This window comes from Callorhinus ursinus, unplaced genomic scaffold (assembly GCF_003265705.2).
Source record: "Callorhinus ursinus isolate GAN/ISIS: 27379988/994484 unplaced genomic scaffold, GSC_fseal_2.0 scaffold15, whole genome shotgun sequence".
In the NCBI taxonomy this organism is placed as follows: Eukaryota; Metazoa; Chordata; class Mammalia; order Carnivora; family Otariidae; genus Callorhinus; species Callorhinus ursinus.
This window is the reverse complement of record NW_027397077.1, coordinates 45,107,441-45,132,707: the sequence shown is the minus strand read 5'-3', so window position 1 is coordinate 45,132,707 and position 25,267 is coordinate 45,107,441. Positions and strand designations below refer to the sequence as shown.

The following is a 25,267-nucleotide window of genomic DNA, read 5'->3' as shown; positions in this document are numbered from 1 at the left end:
ACCTAACAAGTAGTTACACGTCGTTAACACTGGGAGAAAATAACGGTGAAAAAGTGGCTCCTGCTTTCAGAGAGCTAATGAGCCGGGTGAGGAGACAATAGACAACCATTCCAAATAATTATAAAGTGGTTCAGTGCCAAGGAGGAGCCTGCAGAGCAAATCACAGGGGCTCTGACCAGGCTGGGGCAGTTGATCGACCCTCTAGGCAGCCCTGCTCCAAGCCCCAAGCCCATGTCACCCTCTGTGCCCTGCTCTGCCCAGAGGCTGGGAATCTGGATGGGACTTGGTGGGCTGTGACTGGGGCTTCTCCTCAACCAGGTCCTATGGTCCCTGTGGTCAGGACAGGGTCTTGGCCTCTGTGCCCCATTCTCCCCCTCCCTGCCCCTCCCCCCTCGTGTTTGGCAAGCAGTCAGCTTGGTTTTAAGCTAAAGGATTCACAAAACTTCGAAGTATTGAGTGAACAGAGAGACAACAAAGAAACCACCACTCCCCTCCCCACCCCCACCCCAAGCCTTTTTGCTGTTTCCGAAAAAGCAGTTTTCTTCACAGAAAGCCCTAGTGCTCCATGTTTGTCACAAAATCCACTCCTTAGGACTGATGCCAGGAGAAAACAGTAAGATCCAGAATTTCCCCTGCAGCAGCATTTTCTGAAATGTAAACAGTTTATCAAATATAATTTATTCAGAAAAAAATACAGTGTTTTAAGAACTTAATTCCAAAAGGCTGACAGAACCCAACAGCTGAGCAGAAAACAGCCTTCTGTGAGCAGTACCAGGTCAGGGCTGAGAACCGCCAGCAGGTCTAGCTTTGAGAGAAGTTTCCACCGGTCATACCAGGTATAAAGGGCCCTATGAATTATTGATGGTGGTGGTCCCCTACTCTCCCCAGGCTGCCCATTTGCTCCACTGTGGGTTCCTGGTTGCAGCCAGGATAGCCACTCGTACTCATGAATCCACCACTGTCAACTAACACTGTGCGATCTCATCCCAGAGCAAATCCACACACATACAACACAAACACCTGTTATCAGCAACAATATTTAGTACAGCAAATCGCAGTCTTAGTCTCTGAAAATCCAGGGTTACTCGTTGTGAGGCCGCTTGGCTACGGGCTCCTCCTTCTCCGGCTTCAGCCATCGTTCCAGGAGTCCTGCACCTCCTCTCTTGGTGGGGAGTGGGCTCTTTTGCAGGACCTGGCTGGACCACCGGGGCACATCTGACTCTGCCTTCGGGGGTGTTTTGGGCTCTTCCTTTTTGGGTGACTTTGTGGTCAGCCATTGCATCATCTTCTGGCTACTACCACTTGCCTTGAGCTCCTAGGAGAAAGAAGAAAATGGTCAAACCACCCAGCTCAAACTTTTGGGAACAGGCCAACTTCGAGGGAAGAAACAGGGGAAGAGGCATTAGGTACTGACCCAGGCTTGGAAAATGTTACTAAGAGCCAGATGGGGCCCACTGGTCAGGAGTGGGGAGAAGGGAGGAGCAACTGAGTGTGCTCCAAGGGGTGCAAGGGGTAGGGAGGAGCTCTTTAGAGCAGGCCTCAAGACGAGGTGTGTGAGACCACTCAGTGAGAAAAGAGAGCTGACAGGCATTCCAAACAGGTGCATTCTCACAGAAGAGGATATAATTTCCCAACAGGCTGAGTGTTGGGAAATGAAACTGGAGAGGAATGGCTTCAAACAGTCACCAGGATTAAGGATTGAGCTCAGGCTGAACAGGCTGAACTGTTTCCCCCCTGTGCAGCCTCTCTTCGATCGGCGCTGCTCCCTCCTGCTCTCACACCTGCACCCCAACCCTGAATCGAAGGTTCTGAATTCCCATAGTGCCACTTCTCCAGGATGGGGATTCTTCAGGAGTAAAGACCATGGCAGAAATGGGGTAGTGTCCAGCACAAAACGAACGTGTATCATTATATTTTTAGAGACATCTAATGAGGAAAACGATCAGGACTGCAGGAGTTTGCAGAGAACTGAGACAAAAGAAGATGACACGGAGTACGGAAAACTTTGAAACTTTCAGAAAAATGGGGGGTAGCTGTTTTGTAATCATTGTTCTTAACACTTCTCAGGCATTCTAAGATGTCTATTCTTGGAACACTACTTAAGTCCCTTGGTGCCACCTGGAAACAGCTGCTATTCCTAAACCTTTGCTCTGGAACTTCTATTCCCACTGAAGGCCTTTGGCCTGTTCACCTTCCCTTCAAAATACAACTGGATCCTTCCTTGCCAATTCTAAAAAAGTTAAAGTTCATGGTAGGAATGTTCTCAAATCCTTCTGAAGAAGCATAAGGATCGGAACTCCTCCAACTTGTAGTTGGGAAAGCAGAGGTACAGAAAAGAGACAGAAAAAAACTCCACATTGCGGACAAAGATACAATTATGGACAAGGGCTCCTCTTTCTTACAATCACCCTCTAGATTAGGAGTCCTCAAACTTGGTTTATCAGACTCACTGAAGCAGCCTTTAAGGACACAGAAGCCCAGGCCCAGCCAGCCCTGGATACTGACTCAATAGGTCTAGATAAGGTCCAACATTTTACATTTTGAAAGAGCTCTCCTGAGGAGTCTGAGTCACAGCCAGCTTTGAGACTAGTGCTCTGCTTAACCTTGCCATACCATAAGGAAATGTGAGTCCTGGAAGGTTTAAATTAAAGCTAACTGTGAAAGGCCGTATCCTAAAAGAAAAAGATATTCTGACAGAAGACAGAAAGTTCAGAAAGGACCATCAGTCACAGGCCCCTACCTTTTTGACCAACAAGTTGAGAGGAGCCAGACATTCAGGAGTGTTGTTTCGGGTGTTGTTCACCACGCAAGAGACTGGATGGAAGGCGATGTTCTCTGTGGGGTGGATTAACTTCAGAGCTTCCCGAGTGGAGACCTCACCAAAGTCAAGCCATTTAGAGACTTCCTCCTCTCCATCTAATATGGCAGGCATCCTAGTCAGTGAGGTAGAGACATTAGCTGGGAGGCAGAGGGAGGGTAGGGACAGAAGAGAGACCCGAGTCAGCACAAATCATCCTAAGGAGAAGCTTGTCCTCTCTCTACACATCGTGTGCCGATTTGCTGCCATGTGTCCCCTGACCAACTTGACAGGGCAGGAAACTCAACCCTAGAAGAGCTAGCTTACAAAGTTTTATGGCAAAGACAATGAATAGTGCTATGACTGGATCCAGTGCACTCCAGTGTACATCCTGATTGGTGAACTTTCTATGACTAAGCCTAGAATTAAAGGGAAAATTTGTCTATCAGTAATAATCTCTAGATTTACAGTAAGAAAGAGTTATTCACATAATTGTGAACTCTAGGAAACTATGCCTCAGAAAGCAAGGATGCTGTTGCCTAAGATGACTCCTGGAGACGGGAGGAAAAGATCCTATGTTTAGCTTCCAGTTTTATGTCCTAGGCCAATGCGAAGCATGCTACACATTCACTGGTGGGTGGCACAGTTGATTTTAGGAGATAAATGCATAAACATCTATTTTAACAATTTTTTTAAAGATTTTATTTATTTGAGAGAGAGAGAATGAGAGATAGAGAGCACGAGAGGGAAGAGGGTCAGAGGGAGAAGCAGACTCCCTGCCTAGCAGGGAGCCCGATGCGGCACTCGATCCCGGGATTCCAGGATCATGACCTGAGCCGAAGGCAGTCGCTCAACCGACTGAGCCACCCAGGCGCCCTATTTTAATAATTAAAAGTCATAACTTCAACAAATCAAACGTGTACTTTAAAAAATACTTTACAATTGGGGCGCCTGGGTGGCTCAGTGGGTTAAGTGTCTGACTCTTGATTTTGGCTCAGATCATGATCTCAGGGTCATGAGATGGAGCCCCACATTGGGCTCCATGCTCACTGTGAGTCTGCTTGAGATTCTTTCCCTCTGCCTCCTCCCCCTGCTCCCTAGCTCTGTCTCAAATAAATAAATAAATCTTAAAAAAAAATTTAGTCTCTGAAATCCAGAAGCGTTTTCTGATGAATGGCATCTCTGCATTGTATTATATAGTTCAGTTAGAAGTAGTTGGGAGCACTTTACTTTTTTTCTTTAAGATTATTTATTCGACAGAGGGGAGAGAGAGAGAGAGAGAAAGGGGAGCGGCAGGCAGAGGGAGAAGCAGACTCCCCGCTGAGCAGGGAGCTCAACCCAGGGCTCCTTCCCAGGACCTTGGGATCATGACCTGAGCCGAAGGCAGACACTTAACCAACTGAGCCACCCAGGAGCCCCGTGCTTTACTTTTCTTAGCAGCGTATAAAATAATGTTTTATTAAAAAAAATCAATGGTGTCTTAGATTAGATGAAGTGGGAATTTATCTTCAATTAGCAAAAAATAGAACCACTATATCACATGAAAGTATAATTTCACACAGAATGCTTAGGAGGAGGTTAAAATAGATAATCCTGTTATGTGCAGCACTGCATTCTTTTCAGCAAAACATCAAGTATCACTTCTGAGGGCACTCAGATCTGGCAAAACCTATTAAAGTGTTACACACATATGGTCAATTCTGCTAATGCTTGTTTTTGTTTATTTTTTAAAGATTTTATTTATTTATTTGACAGAGAGAGACACAGTGAGGGGGAGTGGGAGAGGGAGAAGCAGGCTTCCCACCGAGCAGGGAGCCCGATGCGGGGCTTGATCCCAGAACTCTGAGATCATGTCCCAAGCCAAAGGCAGATGTTTAACGACTGAGCCACCCAGGTGCCCCTGCTAATGCTTGTTTTTAAAATGTCAGCTGTTCCAATGTGATTGCTGTCTTAGAGAGCAATTTCAGCATAATGCAAATTTTGTTTATAGTTTTGTCTGTGAGAAACACAAGGTGAACACACAGACAACTGCACCCAGCTGAACGGAGCCTTCTAGGAACACACAGAATGCACACATACACACACCTCAAACACTGACAGCTACTGCGTTGCGACTCACTGCACGTTATCTTCCCAAGTTGTTTTGCTCTTATTTTGCATTTGTGAACTTCTCCCTATATAAAAATCCCTCTTCATTCAACACCTCACACATGTCAAAGCTTTGTAGCTCAAAACATGCGAAGCAGTGCACGTAGGTGGAAAATTTTTAAGTACTGACAAGAAGCTTGAACTATTAGAGCATCTTCAAGGTAAAAAGAGAACATGTGGTATCTCCTTAGCAACAGACATAAAGGAATCCACCAGTGACAACATTGTGAAAATAAAAGGAATGTCTATGATTGCAACAACTTCAAGAAGTATCATGAAGTCAGTATCGATCAGGCCTAAAGGAACAGAAACAGAAACAATGAAGAGATTCTTTAGCATATGGACTGAATGGCAAATAGTGAAAAAACTGCTTTCTCAAAAAGAGAATGCACTATCTGAAATACCACAGAACTGGCTCCTCTGAGTGCTAGCAATGAATGGCTTGGTGGTTTCAAACAGTGATGGAATTTCCAAAGCTTTCAGTGTCAGGTGAAGACATGAACATGGATGAAAATGTTGGAAGAATTTTCAGCAGTTAATAAAGTAGTTAATTGCAGAAGGGGGCTACACACTGGATCAAAATGTTCAATTTTGATTAAATGCATATCTATTCTAAATGCATGCCTTGAAGGAACATTTCTTTTTCTTTTTTAAGATTCTATTTATTTGACAGAAAAAGAGACAGCGAGAGAGGGAACACAAGCAGGGGGAGTGGGAGAGGGAGAAGCAGGCTTCCGCTGAGCGAGGAGCCCGTTCTCCCTCTCCCACTCCCCCTGCTTGTGTTCTCTTGCTCTTTCAAATAAATAAAACCTTAAGAAAAGAAAAAGATTTTATTTATTTGAGAGAGAGCGCAAGAGAGAGCAAGAGCACAGAGGAGAGTGAGAGGGAGAAGCAGAGAGCGCTATGTGGGGCTCAATCCCACAATCCTGAGACCACGACCCGAGCCAAAGGCAGACACCTAACCAACTGAGACACCCAGGCGCCCCCAACATTTCTTTTTTACCCCCGAGATCATGACCTGAGCCAAAGACAAACACTTAACCAACTGAGCCACCCAGGCACCCCCTGAAGGAAAATTTCAAAGGCAGAAAAATATGCCCCAGGATTTAAGGCCACAAAAGAGCACAAATTTTGCATAATCTTCCCTCCATTCCATGACAGCTTATAAGCTACAATTTCTCTGACACTCATTTTCCACAAGCAAATTCTGGATCTTTCTAAGGTAAAGTGCCATATTTAATGTAATGTCTACGTAGACAACTGTGGTACTGTTTTTAATAGATCCCTATTATTTGTTAATGTGTTCCTGATAAATTTTTAGGTGTTGTCCCCCTAACCCTGCTTTTCCCATAAGTTCTTGGGTTTTCACTGTACAGTCTGGCACAGTGTAGTGACTTTTAGGAATGCATGTCATATTATAGCCAAACTGACCATAACTGTATTTTGCAAAGCAACTGCTACTCTCTAAATTTGTGCACTGAATCCAAAAGCTACCTATCGAAAAGCAGAGTACAAACCCTCCTCTGAATCCTTTTGGACTCAGGGATAAGAACTGTGACTTGCCTAGGGTGAATGTCATTCAAGCTTTTGCAGGAATCGACTGTGATGATGGTGTAGGAATACAGGAGGTCTCCTTCTGGGGACTCCCAGCAGTCAAAGATCCCCGCCATTGTCAGCAGCCTCCAGTTGTCCCAGACTTTCTCCCAGTGCTCGGGACTGTCCACAGCACCAACATTACCTGACTGGAAGCAAAATACATGGGCAGATTAGACACTCAACAGCCCCCTCCTACACACAGGTTGGGTACTACTACAGGCTTAACACGGCAATCATCTCACAAGTACTTCAGCCCATGTGTTAGTAACTCCTCTCGACCCACTGTCCCAAAAGAAAGAAGTTTAATGGACGTACCCACCGAAGCTATGGATTTATAGCTCCTTAATGCTTTCAGAATACAATCCAACATCACCAATGGGCATTCAGGCCTTCCACAATCCAGCCCATCATTCTAGCTTTTACTAATAATCTTAATTTGAGGGGCACCTGGGTGGCTTAGTTGGTTGAGCATCTGCCTTCGGCTCAGGTCATGATCCCAGGGTCCTGGAATCGAGCCCTGCATCGGGCTCCCTGCTCAGCAGGGAGCCTGCTTCTCCCTCTCCTTCTGCCTGCCTGTTCTGCCTACTTGTGATCTCTCTCTGTCAAATAAATAAATAAAATCTTTAAAAAAAAGATAAAATAATTTTAATCTGAACCAAATCCAGCAGTCTATAAATGAAGCCCTTGTGCAATTTCGTGCCTTTCTATCTTGCCAGAGCAACCTCCTCTGCCCAAAATGTCCTGCCATTTCTCATGCCAGCTCCTACTTGCCATTTAAGATTCAGTTCAATACCTAGAATACAGAAAGCTGGAAAGAGTACCCCCTCCACCCTAACAATAAGAAGAAAGCTAGATAATCTACAAAAATCATAACTTTTCATTTTTATTTTATTATTTTATCTTTTTTTATTTTTTTATTTTCAAGCCCCACGTGGAGCCCAATGTGGGGCTTGAACTCATGAACCTGAGATCCAGACCTATCATACCAAGGGTTGGATGCTTAACCAACTGAACCACCCAGGCACCCCCAAAATCACAACTTTTCTTAAACTCATCAGAAAACTGAGGTCACTGGGCAACCAACTGGCATGAACTTTAGGGGAAGACAGGGGCCTCCAAGGGAAGATAGAGACATAAGTACTGGCTTACTGGTGGCAAGAGGAGAAAGACAAGGTCTTCATTCAGATAAAATTATTACCAAATTGCTAAAAACAGTGTATGGGCTGGCCTGAGAGCCCAGAACCCCTGGGAGCTGCGGATGTATGGGGAGTTCACATCAGCTTGCGGGTTCTTCTCCATCAACTTCCCCAGCTGCTCACAAGAAAGACGGGGGCAGAGCAGGATACTAGAGAAAGCCTGCCTTGCTGGTGCATGCCTAGAGGAGGGGAGCTCTCTTACATCAGGAAAGGCATGAAGCCTCACCCAGTCATTTCTTCTCTAAGGAGCAAAAGCCTTAAGGCGCCAGGGTATGGGTAATAGAGCCTATTGCCCCTAAGACACAGGTAAAGACCCAATGAGTCTGGGGAAGGGTAAATGAAAAATCCTTCTACTCCCCTGGGGAAGGAGTAGGATCCCTGAGGAAGCCTGAGCCTGACAGCCAGGGCCCCGGATCTGCCTGAGACTGAGGTTGTATGAAGACAATGAACACTCTCCCACCCTTTATATCAGCAAGCACCACATGGACAGCAACAGCAGCCTAATTCTAGGGAAGGGGCAAGAGCATAGAGAGATCCTTTCCAAAGCACAGGCCTAAAAGGGAGGTTCTACAGCTGAAAGCAGCAGGGCTACTGAGAAAAACCCTCTGGAGAATCACCCTTACCCTGAACACAGGATGGCACAGAGAAATTTCAAGCCTGTAGTGAATAAAGGTAATTATAACAACAAAACCAGTTCAACTCCTAATAAGATCGGCTCAACCTCACACATTAATGGCCTATTAGAAGGTTAAGTGTGTCCATTCCCAGACATAATTATTTATCTCAGTCTCTATGTATGGCAATCAATAAAAAATTACAAGACAAACAAAAACGCCAGAAAACCCAATGAAATGCCAAGAAATAGAGCAATCAACAGAACCAAACTCAAGATATTTCTTTTCCCGGGGCGCCTGGGTGGCTCAGTTGGTTAAGTGTCTGCCTTTGGCTCGGGTCATGATCCCAGGGTCCTGGGATTGAGCCCCGCATTGGGCTCCCACCATGGTGGGGAGCCTGCTTCTCCCTCTGCCTACTGCTCCCCTTGCTTGTGCTCTCTCTCACTATCTCTCTCTGTAATAAATAAATAAAATCTTAGAAAAAAAGATATTTCTTTTCCCAAATACTAAAAACTATCAGAAAGGAAATTTAAAATAAGTTGTTTTTTTTTTTTTAAGATTTTATTTATTTATTTGACAGAGTGAGACACAGCGAGAGAGGGAACACAAGCAGGGGGAGTGGGAGAGGGAGAAGCAGGCTTCCTGCTGAGCAGGGAGCCTGACGCAGGGCTCGATCTCAGGACTCCGGGATCATGACCTGAGCCGAAGGCAGACGCCTAACGACTGAGCCACCCAGGCGCCCCTAAATAACTAAAATCTTAAAAAAATTTTTTTAAAGTAAAAATAATAAGCCAACAGTGGAGACAAAATAGAATCATAAAAAGTACTCAATTTAAAAGCAGCCAGCAAAAACATGAGAAAAGGAAAAAAAAGCTAATGAAACAGAAAACAACTAGCAAAATAGTGAATTTTTAACCCCATCAGGTTGATATTTATATCAAATGTAAATCTTCTAAACACTACAAAATTCCTTCCTCTAGGAAGCCTTCTGTGATGCCCCAGTCTGAGTTATATGCTCTCCACTATGCCCCCATAACCTCACAAGCATGCCTTCCTTGAGCATTAGCCTGTGATTGTTGACTCGGGTGTCTTTGCAGTCGAGCTTCAAGGATAGAAATCATGTCTTCTGAACTTCCAGGAGACTAACAGCAGGACCATATACAATGGTATGTGGTTAATAAATGTCCATTGAACAAACAGACACATTTTTTTTTTTTAAATGTTGACCTACCAGTCTGGTTTCATTTATTTATTTATTTTTAAGATTTTATTTATTTGAGAGAGAGAGAATGAGAGAGCACGAGAGGGAAGAGGGTCAGAGGGAGAAGCAGACTCCCTGCTGAGCAGGGAGCCCGATGTGGGACTCGATCCCGGGACTCCAGGATCATGACCTGAGCCGAAGGCAGTCGCTTAACCAACTGAGCTACCCAGGCGCCCCAATAAATAAAATCTTAAAAAAAAAAAAAAGAAAAAAACCCCAGAATTCTGACTGTTAATTTATTTACTTAAAGATTTTATTTACTACTATTTTTTTTTAAAGTAGGCTCCACACCCAGCGGGAAGCCCAATGTAGGGCTTGAACTGAGCTGAGACCAAGAGTTGGATGCTTAACCAACTAAGCCATCCAGGTGCTACTAAAGATTTTATTTTTAAGTAATCTCTACACCCAAAGTGTGGCTCAAACTCACAACCCCGAGATCAAGAGTCACATGCTCCATCGACTGAGCCAGCCAGGTGCCCCCAATAATTTCCAATTTTTTTAAATTTAAATTCAATTAGCCAACATATGGTAACAACATTAGTTTCAGATGTAGAGTTCAGTAATTCATCAGCTGCATATAATACCCAGGGCTCATCACATCATATGCCCTTCTTAATGCCCATCACCCAGTTACCCCATCTCCCCACCCACAATAATTGCCAATTTTAATGAAGCAAACTGTGATGAGAATGCAAAGGCTTTAGCAGTATCAAAGCAATAAATGTGATTAAAATGAAAACATGCTGGTATGTCTGATTTGTTTTCAATTTCCTTATAATGTTATGTGAACGGGCTAAATTTTTAGTCTTAGAGTTTTTTTTTTTTTAAGATTTTATTTATTTGTATGAGAGACAGACAGAACAAGCAGGGGGAGGGGCAGCTGTTAAGGGAGAAGCAGGCTCTCTGCTGAGCAAGGAGGCGGATGTGGGACTCAATCCCAGGACCGTGGGATCATGACCTGAGCCGAACGCAGACGCTTAACTGACTGAGCCACCCAGGCGCCCCTTAAAATGAGAGTTCTATGAGGGGACTGTTTTTTTTTTTTTTTTTTTGATTCTCGCAACATTTTATTTTTTGTTTCTGAAATACAAATCAAAATACATTTTTGTTACATATCACATTAACAAGTTTGACATTTCTTCCCAATACAGGATGACTTAATGTAGGTACTTTAAAACTTCTGTTTTAAAAACAATACATTTTATTTTGGAGGGAAAGAGCTCATTAAAAAGACACATGGGTACACAGGCTCTTATTTTTCATTATTTTAGTGTTTAGGAATTCTGAACTTGGATAGCATGGCCTCCAACTGAAAATTTGGTCCTTTAAAATATATACGTATTCCTCCCAAAACAAAAAGATCGAAGCGTATTGTTGAAAAAACAGAAATTTTTGGTATAGGCCTCTGAGTGAGCTTGAGAGACAAGTTAGGATGTGTTTCAACTGGACAGTGGAACATTCAAGAACCTACTTAGAAACACGTGACAAACAGCCTGGTGCTATTGGGGTTGTTGTGCCTCAGAGGGGAGGGTGCTAAAGATGCACCAAAGCCACAGAACCCACTAACTCAAAATTAACCCAAATTCGGTACGGCATAATATACAACAAGAGTAGAACAATCTCAACAGTTATTCAATGCCTGGCAAGCTAGTTGTAAGCTTATGACAAAGACCTCAGCAGGAACAATATTCAACACGTTTCTAAGACTTTGAAGACGAAAACACTTCATTGTTCGTGGACGATGGATTGTGCACAAGGACATGAGTTTCCAGGATACCGGGGACAACCACAGAAACATACACAGGAAGAATACATCCAAGCTGCTTAACCTTCCACCATTCTCTTGAGTATTAAACCCAAACCACCTCTGGCCACTTGCAGGGGTGTCTTTTCTTCTTTATTCTCAATGTAAATGCTTGCTCCTTGGAACACCAGCAGTTTCGCTTCTTCTACTCTCCTCGTCACAGGCTAAGTGTAGAGGAGTGTTACCCTCAGTGTCTTGGATATTTGTGGATGCTTTGTAGTACAGAAGGATGTGAATCATCTTCAAGTTACCCTTGGCTGCCGCCCGGTGCATTGCTGTGGCCTCATAATGGTCCTTAGCATCTGGATCAGCCCCGCCTTCCAGTAACATGACAGCGATCTCATGCCTGTTTTTGGAGGCTGCGTAATGTAGGGGGGTACAGCCATTTTGGTTGACGGCATTCACTTGAGCACCTTTACCCAGAAGGGCTTTTACGATCTCAGCCCGGCCGGCAGAAGCAGCAATATGAAGAGGAGACCAACCTGCATCATCTTTATCATTCACTGGCACTCCAAGTTGCAGCAAGAATTCCACAATTTCTGTATGTCTGGCTGAGCACGCCCAGTGCAACGCGGTTCTGCTGTCCTGGTCAGTCCTAGTAGCCAGGGATTTATCGGCCAGGATCCTCTCCTTCAACTCCTCCAGCTTCCCGCTGTAGGCCAGGTTGCAGACCATTAGGTTAGACACACACCCCTCCATGTCTCTTTCCCAGGATCACCCGAGGGGACTGTTAAATATAGAGTCACCATGTGACCTAGCAAATCTACTCCTAGGCATAAACCTAAGAGAAATTAAAACATATATTCATACAAAAACTTGTACATGAATGTCCACAAAAGCATTATTTGTAGCACTCAAAAGGAGAAACAACCCAAGTGTCCATCAACTGGTGAATGAACAAACAAAACATGGCCTATCCATACAATGGATAAGCCATAAATGAGCAATGAAGTAGTGACACATGATACCACATGGATCAACCCTGAAAACATGATACTGAGTAAAAGAAGTAAGACACAAAAGACCACATATTGTATGATTCTAAATATATTAAATGTCCAATATAGGCAAATCTATAAAGACCAAAAGATTAGCGGTTGCCTGGGCAGGGGGAAATAGGAAATGGAGAGTGATGGATAATGGATATGGGGCTTCTTTTCAGGGTGATGAAAATGTAAAATTAGACAGTAGTGATGGTTGCACAACTCTGAATATACTAAAAAAAAATCACTGACTTGCATATTTTAAAAAGGTGAATTTTAGGGCGCCTGGGTGGCTCAGTTGGTTAAGCGACTGCCTCAGGTCATGGGATTGAGTTCCACATCAGGTTCCCCCTGCTCTGCAGGGAACCTGCTTCTCCCTCTGCCTCTGCCTGCCACTCCCCCTGCTTGTGCTCTCTTCCTCTCTCAAATAAATAAAATCTTTAACAACAACAACAAGGTGAATTTTATGGTGAATTATACCTTAATAAAGCATTTATTTTTTAAAAAATTCTATGAAGAAACAAAATGTCCTTGTTTGGATTAGCTTCTCTATCCCTTTCCAAATATCTACTGTGAATGCTGTTGGACAATACCTTTTCTGTTTTGGCTTGGGGGAAGTAGATGAAGTATGGCTGCCTTTGGCTAGTAACCACACATCGCTGCCACTCATAGAATCCATCTGCTAAAACGACACAGCGTCTTCCCTTTCCAAGAGGTACCTAAGGGAAAATGTGAGTAAGATAAGGTCTTAGTGACAGAATGTGTCATGGACTTGAGTTAAAATCTCAGGTCCACCAATGTATGACCTTAGAGCAGTTATTCAATTTCTCTGTACCTCCCTTTTCTTATGCATAAAGTCATCACTCACACAGCTGTTGAAAAGATTAAATAATGTACTCCAGCTCTGTTAATTATAAGTGCATGAGAACCTCCAAGTGAAAACTGTCTAGTTGAACCCAGTCAACCTACAGAATATGAGAAATAACAATAGTTTTGTTTTAAACCACTAAGTTTTGGGATGAATCATTATGCAGTAATATATATTAACAATAATCAACATTATTAGCAACTGGGAACACACTTTCCAGGAGAACCTTATTTTATTTCTCAGGTATATAAAGCACTAACAGCTCTGCTGGAATAAAGAACAGAGTACGTGCCTTTTCCCTAGACCTGCTACCTACCTTGAAGGAATGCTTCTCCATTATGGTATCACTACGACAGTTGAAAGTGTTGAACTTCAGCTTAGAAGGATCACTCTCTTTGAACCAAGATGGGACCAATCCCCATCGCATGGGAGCAATGATACGTTCAGATGAGTCTGCACCCTGTCATGGGAAAAGGTTAAGATCCAGTGAGGAGATAATGAAATTGAGAAAACCAAATGTAGCACATGCATCACATTACACTGAAATACAAAAAACACAGATTATTAAAAGGGAAAGAGGGCACCTGGGTGGCTCAGTCGGTTGGGCGACTGCCTTCGGCTCAGGTCATGATCCTGGAGTCCCAAGATCAAGTCCTGCATCGGACTCCCTGCTCAGCGGGGACTCTCTTCTCCCTGTGACCCTCCCCCCTTCTCATGCTCTCTATCTCATTCTGTCAAATAAATAAATAAAATCTTTAAAAAAAATTAAAAGGGAAAGATTCTACTTGAAAACAATTTTATTTCATTTATTTAAGTTTTTTTTTTTAAGATTTTATTTATTCATTTGAGACACAGAGATAGAGAGAAAGCATGAGCAGGGGGAGAGGTAGAGGGAGAGGGAGAAGCAGGTTCCCCGCTGAACCAGGAGCCCGATGTGGGGCTTGATCCCAGGACGCTGGGATCATGACCTGAGCCAAAGGCAGACGCTCAACCAACTGAGCCACCCAGGCGTCCCTTGAAAACAATTTTAATGATTTATCATGATGTGAGTAACTTAAGGTCTTCAGCATTTATTAGAACGTAAGACATACTGCTTGGGTAGGGCGGGGGATGCAAAGAAGTTTAGTCTGTAAACAGTTACTTAGTGCCTCCTACGAGAGAGACATAGTGCTAGGCCTAGCAGTTCATGTGGTCCTCACTCTCAAGAAGCACAGGTCACAGACAATGATAATATAGTGAGGTACATGCTATGACCAAGGCGTGCACAGGGTGCCGTGGGGCACATGCAAAAGTTTTTAACCTCAAAGGGCTTGCACGATAACATGCAAGGCCACAGACATAAAAATATTAGTAATTTGAGATACAATAGGCTAATGGCCATATAAGTGGTACAGATGAAGAGTAGCAAAAGAGTTCAGTGGAGAGTGATCTGTGAGAGATGGAATGGGTAAGTATCAACTCCTCAGAAGGGGCAAAAAGACAGGGGTGGGGTGGGGTGGTTCTTAAATTAGATCCCACAAGAGGTACAGAATTCAGACAAAGAGATGGGAGGGAAGACAAGATGTGAAATTAAATGAACAGGGGTGCTTGGCTGGCTCAGTTGGAGGAGCACGTGACTCTTGATCTTGGGGTTTTGTTTGAGCCCCTCAATGGGTGTAGAGATTATTAAAAGCAAACAAACTTTAAAAAAATTAAATGAACAAAGAGGCAATGTCAAGAATGTGTAGGGGCGCCTGGGTGGCTCAGTTGTTAAGTGTCTGCCTTCAGCACAGGTCATGATCCCAGGATCCTGGGATCGAGCCCCACATCGGGCTCCCTGCTCCGCAGGAAGCCTGCTTCTCCCTCTCCCACTCCCCCTGCTTGTGTTTTCTCTCTCGCTGTCTCTCTGTCAAATAAATAAATAAAATCTTAAAAAAAAATGTGTAGGAAGTGGTTTTGTGCAGCAAAGTAATATAATAGCAAGCCTGAGAATGCTATTTTTTGGAGGGCCTGCTTACAAGGTTGGCCCTCAGCATCTGGGAACTTGGATTTTGAGTTTTCCCCTTTTCCCAACTGATAAGGATGGTTTGGTTTACTGTGCCTAGTCTGTGCAAAAATGAGGTTTATGCCTAGCATCTGTTTTCCTTCTGAGAGTCTGGAATTTTGGTGCTTGCTAGGCAGAGTACCCAATAAAAACCTTGGGCTTTTGGGGGGCTGGCTCAGTCCATGTGCCTCTTGATCTCAGGGTCATGAGTTCAATCCCCACGCTGAGTGTGGAGCCTATTTAAAATAGGGGCGCCTCAGTGGCTCAGTGGGTTAAGCGTCTGCTTTCGGCTCAAGTCACGATCCCAGGGTCTTGGGATTGAGCCCCACATTGGGCTCCCTGCTCAATGGGTAGCCTGCTTCTCCCTTTCTCACTCCCCCTGCTTGTACTCCCCTCTCTCTCTCCCAAATAAATAAAATCTTTAAAAAGATAAAATAAAATATTTTTTTAAGGATTTATTTATTTGAGAAAGAGAGAGGAGAGTGCATGCCGGAGTAGGGGGAGAGAGAGAATCCTCAAGCAGATTCCCCACTGAGTGTGGAGCCCGACACGGGGCTGAATCCTAGGACTGAGATCATGACCTGAGCCAAAATCAAGAGTTGGCCCCTTAACCGACTGAGCCACCCAGGTACCCTAAAATAAAATCCTTAAAAACAAAATGGACCAAAACAAAGCAAAACAAAACAAAAACAACCTTGGACTTTCAGTTTCTAATGGGTTGCCCCAGGCAGAAACACTGCACATTACTACATTTTTCATTGCTGGAGAAGGAACATGCCTGGTGTATCCCCCCTCACAGGAAGGAGGGAAGATAAGGAAGCCTGTGCATGGATTTTTTTCCCAGATTCCTAGTAGTGTCTTTTCCCCTTGCTGATTCTATTATGTATCCTTTCACTGTAACAAACCTTAGCCATAATATGCCTTATATGTTAAGTCCTTCCTAGTGAACCTCCAAATGTGGGGGTACCCTTGGGGGGACTCCGGCACATCGTTGTTAAAATTTGGGAGGTAAATGGCCCCTTAAGAACTTGATGAAATCTAGATTAAAACGCCTACTTATGTGTGTGCGCGCGCGCGCACACACACACACACACACACACACACACACACACAACCATTCTATATGGTGTGCAGAGAGTGCATTCTGGGTGCTACCATGATGGTCTGGGGGTAAGGATATGGTGGGTCTCATGATGGTAGTAAGAATAAAAGACACCAAAAGATAGACTAAAAATAAAATTGTGACGGTAAATGGAAAAGAAAACAGGACTGATTAAATTTTCAAGCCTAGAAGAATGAGCAAAAGAAAAAAATCTGAAGAGGAGCCTGATTTGGGGAAACATCATGTGTTGATTTCAGATAATAGTGGGACATCTATAACAGTTCTGTTATATTTTCAAGTCTGTAGCTATAGCAGTTTAAAGAAATGGTTGCAAAATCTTTGACACTCCTCTCATTGAGAGCTGGAGGTGTATGTTCCCTCCCCTTAAATCTGGATGGACCCGTGATTCACTTGTAACCAACATAATGTGGCACAAGTGACACTATATGATTTCTAAGACTAGGTCAGAAAACGTGTATCAGCTTCTTCCTCACTTGTGGAGACACTCCTTCTGAAGCTCTGAGCTGCCAAGTAAGAAATCCAGCCACCCTAAGACTGTCATGCTGCGAGGAAGCCCAGGCTACATGGAGAGGCCACATATGAGTGTTCTGGTCAACAGCCTCAATTGAGAACCAATGCCAATTGCCAGATAAGTGAGTGAAAATACCTCTAGATCAGAGGCTGGCAAATTTTTCTGAAATGGCCAGATACTAAGTATTGTAGATTTTGCAGGTCATACAGTGTCTATTGCAACTATAATATAACTACTGGTACAGGGGCAGAGCAGCCATAGATAACAGATAAATGAATGGATATTTTTGTGTTCTGTAACATTCCTGCTCTAGATGATTCTAGCCCCAAATGCCAGGTCTTCTCAGGTGAAGCTCAGACTTCAGGGAAGAGACAAACCATACCTGTAATGCCCTGGCCTCATCCCTCACTGGTGAACAGAACAAAAAGTTGTTTAAAGTCACTAGAATAAAATCCAGTACAGCTATTTATTACGTCCAACAAGCACTCAGAGATATGGAATTAAAGCTTAGGAGAGAGGCAGCATAGTACAAATAATGGGCCAGAAAACTTGCTCTGTGAAAGACAGATAGTAAATATTTTTGGCTTTGTGAATCCATATAGTCTCTGTTGCAATGACTCAAGCAACTCAACTCTACTGCCACTGGTATTATGAAAGCAGACAAAGAATGAAGGAGCGTGTTCTAATAAAACTTTACAAAAACAGGCGGTGGGCTAGATCTGATCTGAGGACCAGTTTGCCAACCCCTGGTATAGAGGAAAGAATAAAGCCTTTACAAGAAGACCCTGGTTCAAAAATCCCATCTCTGCTACTTACGAGGTTGGACTAGTCTCAACTTCCTGGACCCTCAACGTTCCTTATCTGTAAAAATAGAGTGAACAATACCTACCTTGCAGAATCATTTAAATGCATGACATGAAATAAGCACACAGATTACAATTTAATGTTTTTCTAAGTTTAGAATTAAAAACAAATAGAATTTTCTATGTGAAGGTGCTTGTTAAGGCCGTGAGGACAAAGTTTCTTAGAAAGTAAATCAGGGCTCCTGGGTGGCTCAGTCAGTTAAGTGTCCAACTCTTGATTCTGGCCCAGGTCATGATCTCAGGGTCTTGAGATTGAGCCCTGCAGAGGGCTCTGTGCTCAGCAGGGAGTCTGCTTGAGATGCTCTCTCTCTCAAATAAGTAAATCAATCTTAAAAAAAAAAAAAAAGGTAAATCAAGCACAGGATTTAACCTGGGGGTACAAAAAAGAAAACAGAGAAATGAAGGAAAACAGAATCTAAGAAAAAGTACCTAGAGAAATGAAAGTAGAATGAGAAAGAATGAGTAGAAAGAGAAAAGTCAAGAGGATACAATTCTAAGATAAGAATCATCAGCAGTGGTACTGTCTCCAAAAGGCTCCCCTTTTGTTTGAAGCTAATCTCTCCATGGTGCTCCCCAAAAAATCCTGTCCCGTTACTTCTGAAATCTTGCCTTATCAGATATCCCATTCTCTCTCTCTCTCTCACACACACACACACACACACACGCACACACACGCGCACGCACACACACGCGCGCGCACACTCCATTCTCATTATTCATGGCAGTTAGGTTCTACAAAGTCACTGTAAACACTGAATTAGTGAATACTGGATTACTGAGCTGCTTTTAGGGGAAATACGGGGTTAGGTTTCCACCTACCTACGGAGACATTTTTATCAACTGAGCAGTATATAACCTTGTTCTGTATTTCTGTTTAAAGACACTTTAATTTATATAGTTGATTCATTAATGTTGAATTCATGACCAACAGCACTGTAATTCATGCCTGAATGATGTTTATCTAATATGTTTTTCCCTGTAAGGCATATTACAACCTTCTTGCCCTTAAGAATACAAACCAGCACTTTAGCATTATGCTTGGGGACAATTTTAAACAGTGAAGTCACCAACAAAAAGCACAGGAATGCAAAAAACACAGCACTAAATTAACTCCAAGAAGGCTACTTGTTTACAAGGTAAGAGCTAAAACAAGAAGGCAGGGCTTTGCTGGGAATGTGTACATTGGGTGACTCAGTTTCCTCTACTCTATACGTCCATGAATGACTTCAAAAGCAACATGAATATTATTTTGGGGAATACAAATAATTTTAGAAAGTAGGCAAATTTGCAAGCTTGAAATCTACAAATAATGAGGATCAACTGTGTGTGTGTGTGTATATATGTGTATGTATATATATGTATACATGTGTGTGTATTCTTCCCCTTAAAGACAGAGGAAACCTGGGTATATTGTATGCCAAGAGGCAGGAAAAACAAAAGCAATTAATGAGCATGCAGTGTAAGTAAGGAAAAGACTACCCTGGAAGAAATGGTAGCATAACTGAACTGAACATGAATTTGCTCCTTGGTGAGTTACAGATAGAGACTATACCAGGTGGAGTTGTCACACAAAGTAAAATTTATTTGCAGCAAATAAGATGGGGGTAAGTGGAGATGGGGGTGTGGTGAGTGCGTTTCTTTTATTTAGGATTAGGATGAATATTCAGAAAGGGGAGCTTTATCATCACCTGTAAAAGTGGGCCTAAGGTTGCACAGACGGACTTTGGGAAAACTTGCCTATAATGCATCTTATGTTATGTTAATGAAGTCTGTGCTCCAACTAGGGCAGAGGCTTTAACATTATAATGAAGCAGAGGTAACTGTAGGATAAGGGTAAAGGGGCTATGGGGAGCCTCTGAAGCAGGAATAAACTGGATGGGGCTTGGGATCATTATCTCAGGTAAGGAAAGCAGGACCTTGTTTACTTCTGAAACAGCACTGGGAGTTTTACCACTGATTTATTGTCTCTGATAAGGTTAGGCTATTTCCTGGCCTGGTAGACACTGTTAGTTTTGCATTCCCTTTGTTCCCTTAAAATACTTAACTATTGAGATTTTTTTTTTTTTTTTTGGTGGTATTTCTGACACCTCCTTTTGCAAGAAGTGAGCTTAGGCAGGGCACCTGGGTGGTTCACTCCGTTAAAAGTCCTCTTGATGTGGGCCGGGTTCATGGTCTCAGGGTTGTGAGGTCAGCCTCCATGCTCAGCTGGAGTCGGCTTGAGAGCCTCTCTTTCCCTCTGCCCCTCTTCTCCCCCACCCCTTGCACACTCTCCCTCAAATAGATAGTCTTTATTTTTAAAGATTCCATTTACCTACGAGAGAGAGAGAGAGAGAGAGAGAGAGAGAGAGAGAGAGAGAGAGGAGAGAATGTGCGTGTGAGGAGTAGGAGTGTGGGGGGAGGGGCAGAGGGAGAGGGAGAAGCAGACTCCCCACTGAGCAGGGAGCTTGACTTGGGGCTGGATCCCAGGACCCAGAGGTCATGACCTCAGCTGAAGGCAGATGCCCAACCAACTGAGCCACCCAGGTGCCCCAATAAATAAAATCTTAAAAAAAAAAAAAGTGTGCTTAGGCAAGCAAAGCCAGTAGGACATAGATCACAGAAAATACCTGGGGGCCTAAAATGACTTCTCTGTGTCATGAAAGCTATGTCTCATCTTTCTTTTTCTGGGGACCCCCTAACTATTTCTGTTTTCAGTAGGGTAGAGAATGTAAATCCAAGTGTTAATCTCATGTGAGATAGGAGAAAGAGAAAGAATGTACAGGGCTTTTGGGGCGCCTGGGTGGTTCAATTGGTCTTGATTTTGACTCAGGTTGAAAACTCTGAGTTGTGAGATCAAATGCTTTGGGCTCTGTGATCAGCAGGGAGTTTGCTTGAGATTCTCTCCCTCTGCCCCTCCCCACACTAGTGCACACGGTGTGTTTGCTCTGTCTTTTGAAATAAATCTTAAAAAAAAAAAACGAAGAAAAACAGCTTTTATGAATCCTCTCTTCGAGAATCAAATGTGCCTTCCAAGCAGAAGCGCCCCCTTATCCAAAGCATAAATGAGATAACAGCCATTTAAATGATCTCTGATCAGGAATTTGCAAAACCTCAATACTCTAAATTTGACATTCTCAACATGCAATTTGACAACCCTTCCCCACCACCAAGATCTAACAGGGAGAAAGGGGGGTATGCTACTGGCATCTGGTGGGTAGAGGTCAGTAATGCTGCTAAACATTCTGCAATGCACAGGACAGCATCCCACCCAAAATGTCGAAAGTGCCAAGGTTGAGAAATCCTACCTTCCAAATCCCACTGATCATCATTTTTAATGTTAGTGTGTTCACTGGACAATCCTAAACCAAACCCAAACATGAGGCTGCCCCCTACTGGGAACAATAAATAGAAAATGGCTGAGAAGCCCAAGTACTGAAAATACTGCTCAATATTAGTCATCTTTTCCTTCTACCCTTTTGGACTTGTGACCAGAACAGCTGGTAGAGCTGGGGTAGATAAATGAAAGAGGAAGTAATTTGCAAACAGTGGTTTCAAATGCAAATGCTGCAATCTATACACATGTGCTGGCCACTGATATGGATTAATGATCAGCTGAAGTGATTCTAATTTTGTTTTACAACTTATAGGTTTGAGACAAATGGAACCTCATATATTTATCAAAATTAGGAAACCCCAGCAATCTTAACAAAACTTATTAGCGATGTGGAGTCAAAACACTACATTAGTAAATTCATACCACTGACGGAAAGGGGGGGGGAGCTATGTTTGCTAGGAGCTCCACCTTCTCCATTCCTAGTTCCAGGAAGCATCCACTGGAGTGGTTCCGGAAAGTGGTCTGGACCTCAGTCCCAGCTCTGTCCCCTCACTTACTGGGTAACCTAAGACAAGTCACAATATCTCTACACTTCTGCCTTTACATCTGTTAAAACAAATTTTTCTTCCAGATAACATTCATTCTATAATTCTAAAGACGTGATATAGAGAGAACCAAGGCTAAAAAAGGCACATACATTTAATCCGTCTCTCTTTTCACTTCAATTAGGCCTTCTTTTGAAACATGTTTTATTATTCTTTTCCAGTAAGTTTCCCCATGATACTTGTTTATTTTGATTTCCCTCTCATTAAAAAGTTTTTTAGTTTCAACAGGGAAGGATGCACCCAGCTCAAGAATAAACTATTTCATGTATATGGCTTCATTCAACCAAAAAGATGTTATTTGGTATGCTTATTTCAAATAATATAGAAATGAACCTTGACTACAATATTATCACAAGAATTCTGACAAGTAGGAGGGGTACAATTGACTTTATAAAGTGATTTAAGCATTACAGATCAAATAGAATAAAAATCCAGGATGGAAACAATCATGATTTTTAATAACCTATCCAGGGCATTTAAAATGCTTAAGATACAGAGGGGCGCCTTGGTGGCACAGTCAGTTGAGCATCTGACTCTTGGTTTCAGCTGGGGTCCTGATCTCAGGGTCCTGGGATCAAGCCCCGTCAGGTTCCTCCCTCAGCGTGGAGTCCGCTTGGGATTCTCTCTCTCCCCCTCTGCCTCTGCCCCTCCCGCTTGTGCTGTCTCTCTAAAATAAATACAGTCTCGGGGCATCTGGGTGGCTCAGTCGCTAAGTGTCTGCCTTTGGCTCAGGTCATGATCCCAGGGTCTTGGGATTGAGCCCCGCATTGGGCTCCCTGCTCTGTGGGGAGCCTGCTTCTCCCTCTCCCACTCCCCCTGCTCGTGTTCCTTCTCTATGTCTCTCTCTGTCAAATAAATAAAATCTTAAAAAAAAATACAATCTTAAGATAAATAAAATAAAATGCTTAAGACATGGAGAAACCATTCATTTCTGGAATTAAGCATTTTATTTACTGCATACTAGCACTGGTGCTCAGGTGCATGCACACACGCCCACACACATTCAGGAGATAAAGCAAAGAACCAGAACATGATTATGAACTACTGGTCACTCCAACACTACAGAGATAAATACTATAGAAACAATGAGTGCAATTAAACTTCAGACAACCAAACCAACTACATCTGTTCTAGCTTCAGTAAAAGACAAGCAGAAAAAAAGAGAAACTTCCATGTTCAAGAAACACCAGAGGTGTTTCAGATTAGCTCGTCTTAATCCTGCTCTAGGCCTAGAGATTCTGGTTCACCTGGCCTGGTAAGGGGCAGGATATCTTTTTTTTTTTTTTAAGATACTCAAATGACCCTGATAATCGGTGAGGTTTGAAAGATGCGGTCTTAAAAAGCGTATTCAAATAAATTTGGCATGCATTCCGATGAACCCTTAATGAGCCCGAAGAACACTGCATCATCGTGTTTTTTTTTCCCCCCAAAGATTTTATTTATTTGACAGAGAGAGACACAGCGAGAGAGGGAACACAAGCAGGGGGAGTGGGAGAGGGAGAAGCAGGCTTCCCGCGGAGCAGGGAGCTCGATGCGGGGCTCGATCCAAGAACGCAGGGATCATGACCTGAGCCGAAGGCAAACGCTCAACTGAGCCACCCAGGCACCCCACGGCATCTGAGATGAGAAGATACCGATCAAACTTCTCTTTGCAGTGAGGTCCGGAGTGGTTCTCAACGGGGGGTCAGAACCCGTGAGCAGAGGCTGAGCGCGCACCAAACCCAACCCAAGTGGATGAGCATCCCCTGCGGGCCCAGAAGCCGGCCCGGCACAGACACCAGCGGTTACCTTCTCAAAGTGCAGTCGCGACAGAAGCACTGGGCTGCTGGACTGAGGGCTCTTGTTGTACGAGGGGCAGTACTTGTCGGGGTCCCTCCACTCGGGGAGCCGCTGCCGGCCCTGCCGGTCCCGATAGGCGCACGCTCGGGCCAGCACATCTTTAGGCAGGTGACAGGAGGTGCGCCCGCACATGCTTCCGCGCCGCCCGGCACAGCCTGGAGACGAGAGCACGGCAGGGCGGTCGCGCTAGCTCACCGTTTCCCCGCCGCCGGGCCAGCACGGCGGCTCGTGCCAGCCTAGCCGAGAGCGGACACACTGCGGGGAGGCGGCCCGCCCCGAAGCGCCATTCTTCAGCTCAGCCTGCGGCCGAGAGAGCCACGGGGGCGGCCTGCGGTCATTGCTGGAGCCGCACGCCCTGCCTCCGCCAGACCCTTTCCGGCCACAGCGTCCCGTCCCCGCTCCTCCTACTCTCCTCCCCCACCCTCGGGGCACCGACTGCAGGCGGGGGAGGGGCTCTCGCCCGCTAACCTCCAGGACTACTGCCCGCGCCGCCAGGAGGCCGGCTCTCCCGGCGGGAACTCGACCTGCTCCCCAGGGCCGCCGCCCCGCCGCCCCGCCGCCCCTCACCTCACGTCCACCTCGGCCCGGCCCCCCGGCCGCCCCGCCTCGCTTCACGTCGCCTCAGCTCGCCCTAGTCCCCCTCCGCCCGGCCGCCAACACCGCCTCACTTCACGTCCACCTCGGCCCTGCAGCGCCCGACACTCTCCTTCCGCAGACGCTCAGACTCTGCGGGCCCGCCCTCCGGCGTCAGGCCCCGCCCCCAGCGCGGTCGGCCCCGCCCCCGAGTGGCGAGAGGTTCCCGCCGCGTCCCGCGCGCCCCGGAATCTGAATCTTCTGAAAAGACCCCAAGGATAGGCCACGATCCGGAGCCCCGCTCTCCTCCATCTTTGCCCTTCCCCCTGCGGGGTCTGCTCTCAGGGCTAGCCGCAAGAACGGGCTGGGGCCGGCTTACCCTCGCGGCGCTGGCAAAGACCCTCGTTGTGTCCCAGGGAGCGTGAGGTGCCCTTGTCTGTATAGCAAGAGCCAGGACTAGGGCACCGGGTCGTTGTAGGGATAACAGGAAACATTCTCTTCATTTCCCAGTGAGGCTAACCACCTCAGAGTTTTGGGGCAAAAATTGAGAAACAATCAGGAAAACGTCCATGAATCACACAAGTCACTCTCATACTTCAGTGGGCACCAGAATGTGACTTTCCAGGGCCTTCACCTACCTCCCCACCTCCAAATCTGAATTTCTAACGGTGAGGCCTAGATTTTTTTAAAAAACAGGCTTTGCAAGCCTATTTCGGCCACCTGGCTTGAGTTTAACAGCAGCTGAGGTGGCCTCTGAGCCTGCTCCCTTGGGACATAAACCAAGGATTTCTGCATCTTCAGCCAACAGAGTGCTCTCTAAGGGCTGTTCTTCCCCTCTGTGCATTCACTGAAGTGGGAGCAAGCAAACCCCAGTGCACATGCTAGGGAAGGCCCAAATAATCCACCCAAACCGTCTGAGGGCTCCATTCATCACCTAGAGAAGGAGGGTGATGGTGAGGATGCAAGAACAGGCACATGACCTCAGTGACTGTGGTCATGACCTGCACTGCCCCTGTTCTGGCGCTTGGAGAGGAGTGGGAGTGGTCTGCCTTCAAGTACAGAAGCCAAAAGGCTGTGCGTGTGAACCGGATAGAGCAGGTGTTCTTGGTGGGGGCTCAGAAGGGGGAAGTGGAAAGTGGAGCCCTTAAAC

The 25,267-nt window shown here is 44.8% G+C and overlaps 1 protein-coding gene and 1 pseudogene across 1 annotated transcript; both read right to left on the bottom strand.

The window, feature by feature from the left end:
• Positions 1 to 657: 657 nt before the first annotated feature.
• On the bottom strand, positions 658 to 24,270 carry HMCES (5-hydroxymethylcytosine binding, ES cell specific). Its single transcript, XM_025885732.2, has 7 exons — positions 24,112 to 24,270; positions 23,494 to 23,699; positions 13,584 to 13,727; positions 12,993 to 13,118; positions 6,509 to 6,687; positions 2,741 to 2,933; positions 658 to 1,315 (listed from the first exon to the last, which is right to left on the bottom strand). The coding sequence occupies exons 2-7, from the start codon at positions 23,674 to 23,676 to the stop codon at positions 1,082 to 1,084; spliced, it is 1,059 nt and encodes a 352-aa protein (XP_025741517.1). The 5' UTR covers positions 23,677 to 23,699; positions 24,112 to 24,270; the 3' UTR covers positions 658 to 1,081.
• On the bottom strand, positions 10,668 to 12,129 carry LOC112834262 (uncharacterized; annotated as a pseudogene).
• Positions 24,271 to 25,267: the final 997 nt, after the last annotated feature.

Excerpts from the sequence above, each read along its gene's own strand:
- HMCES (XM_025885732.2), bottom strand. The coding sequence starts at position 23,676 with ATGTGCGGGCGCACCTCCTGTCACCTGCCTAAAGATGTGCTGGCCCGA. Across the intron at positions 13,728-23,493 it reads CGCGACTGCACTTTGAGAAG|GGTGCAGACTCATCTGAACG; the intron begins GTAACCGCTGGT and ends TTCCCATGACAG. Across the intron at positions 13,119-13,583 it reads TGGAGAAGCATTCCTTCAAG|GTACCTCTTGGAAAGGGAAG; the intron begins GTAGGTAGCAGG and ends ATTTTCCCTTAG.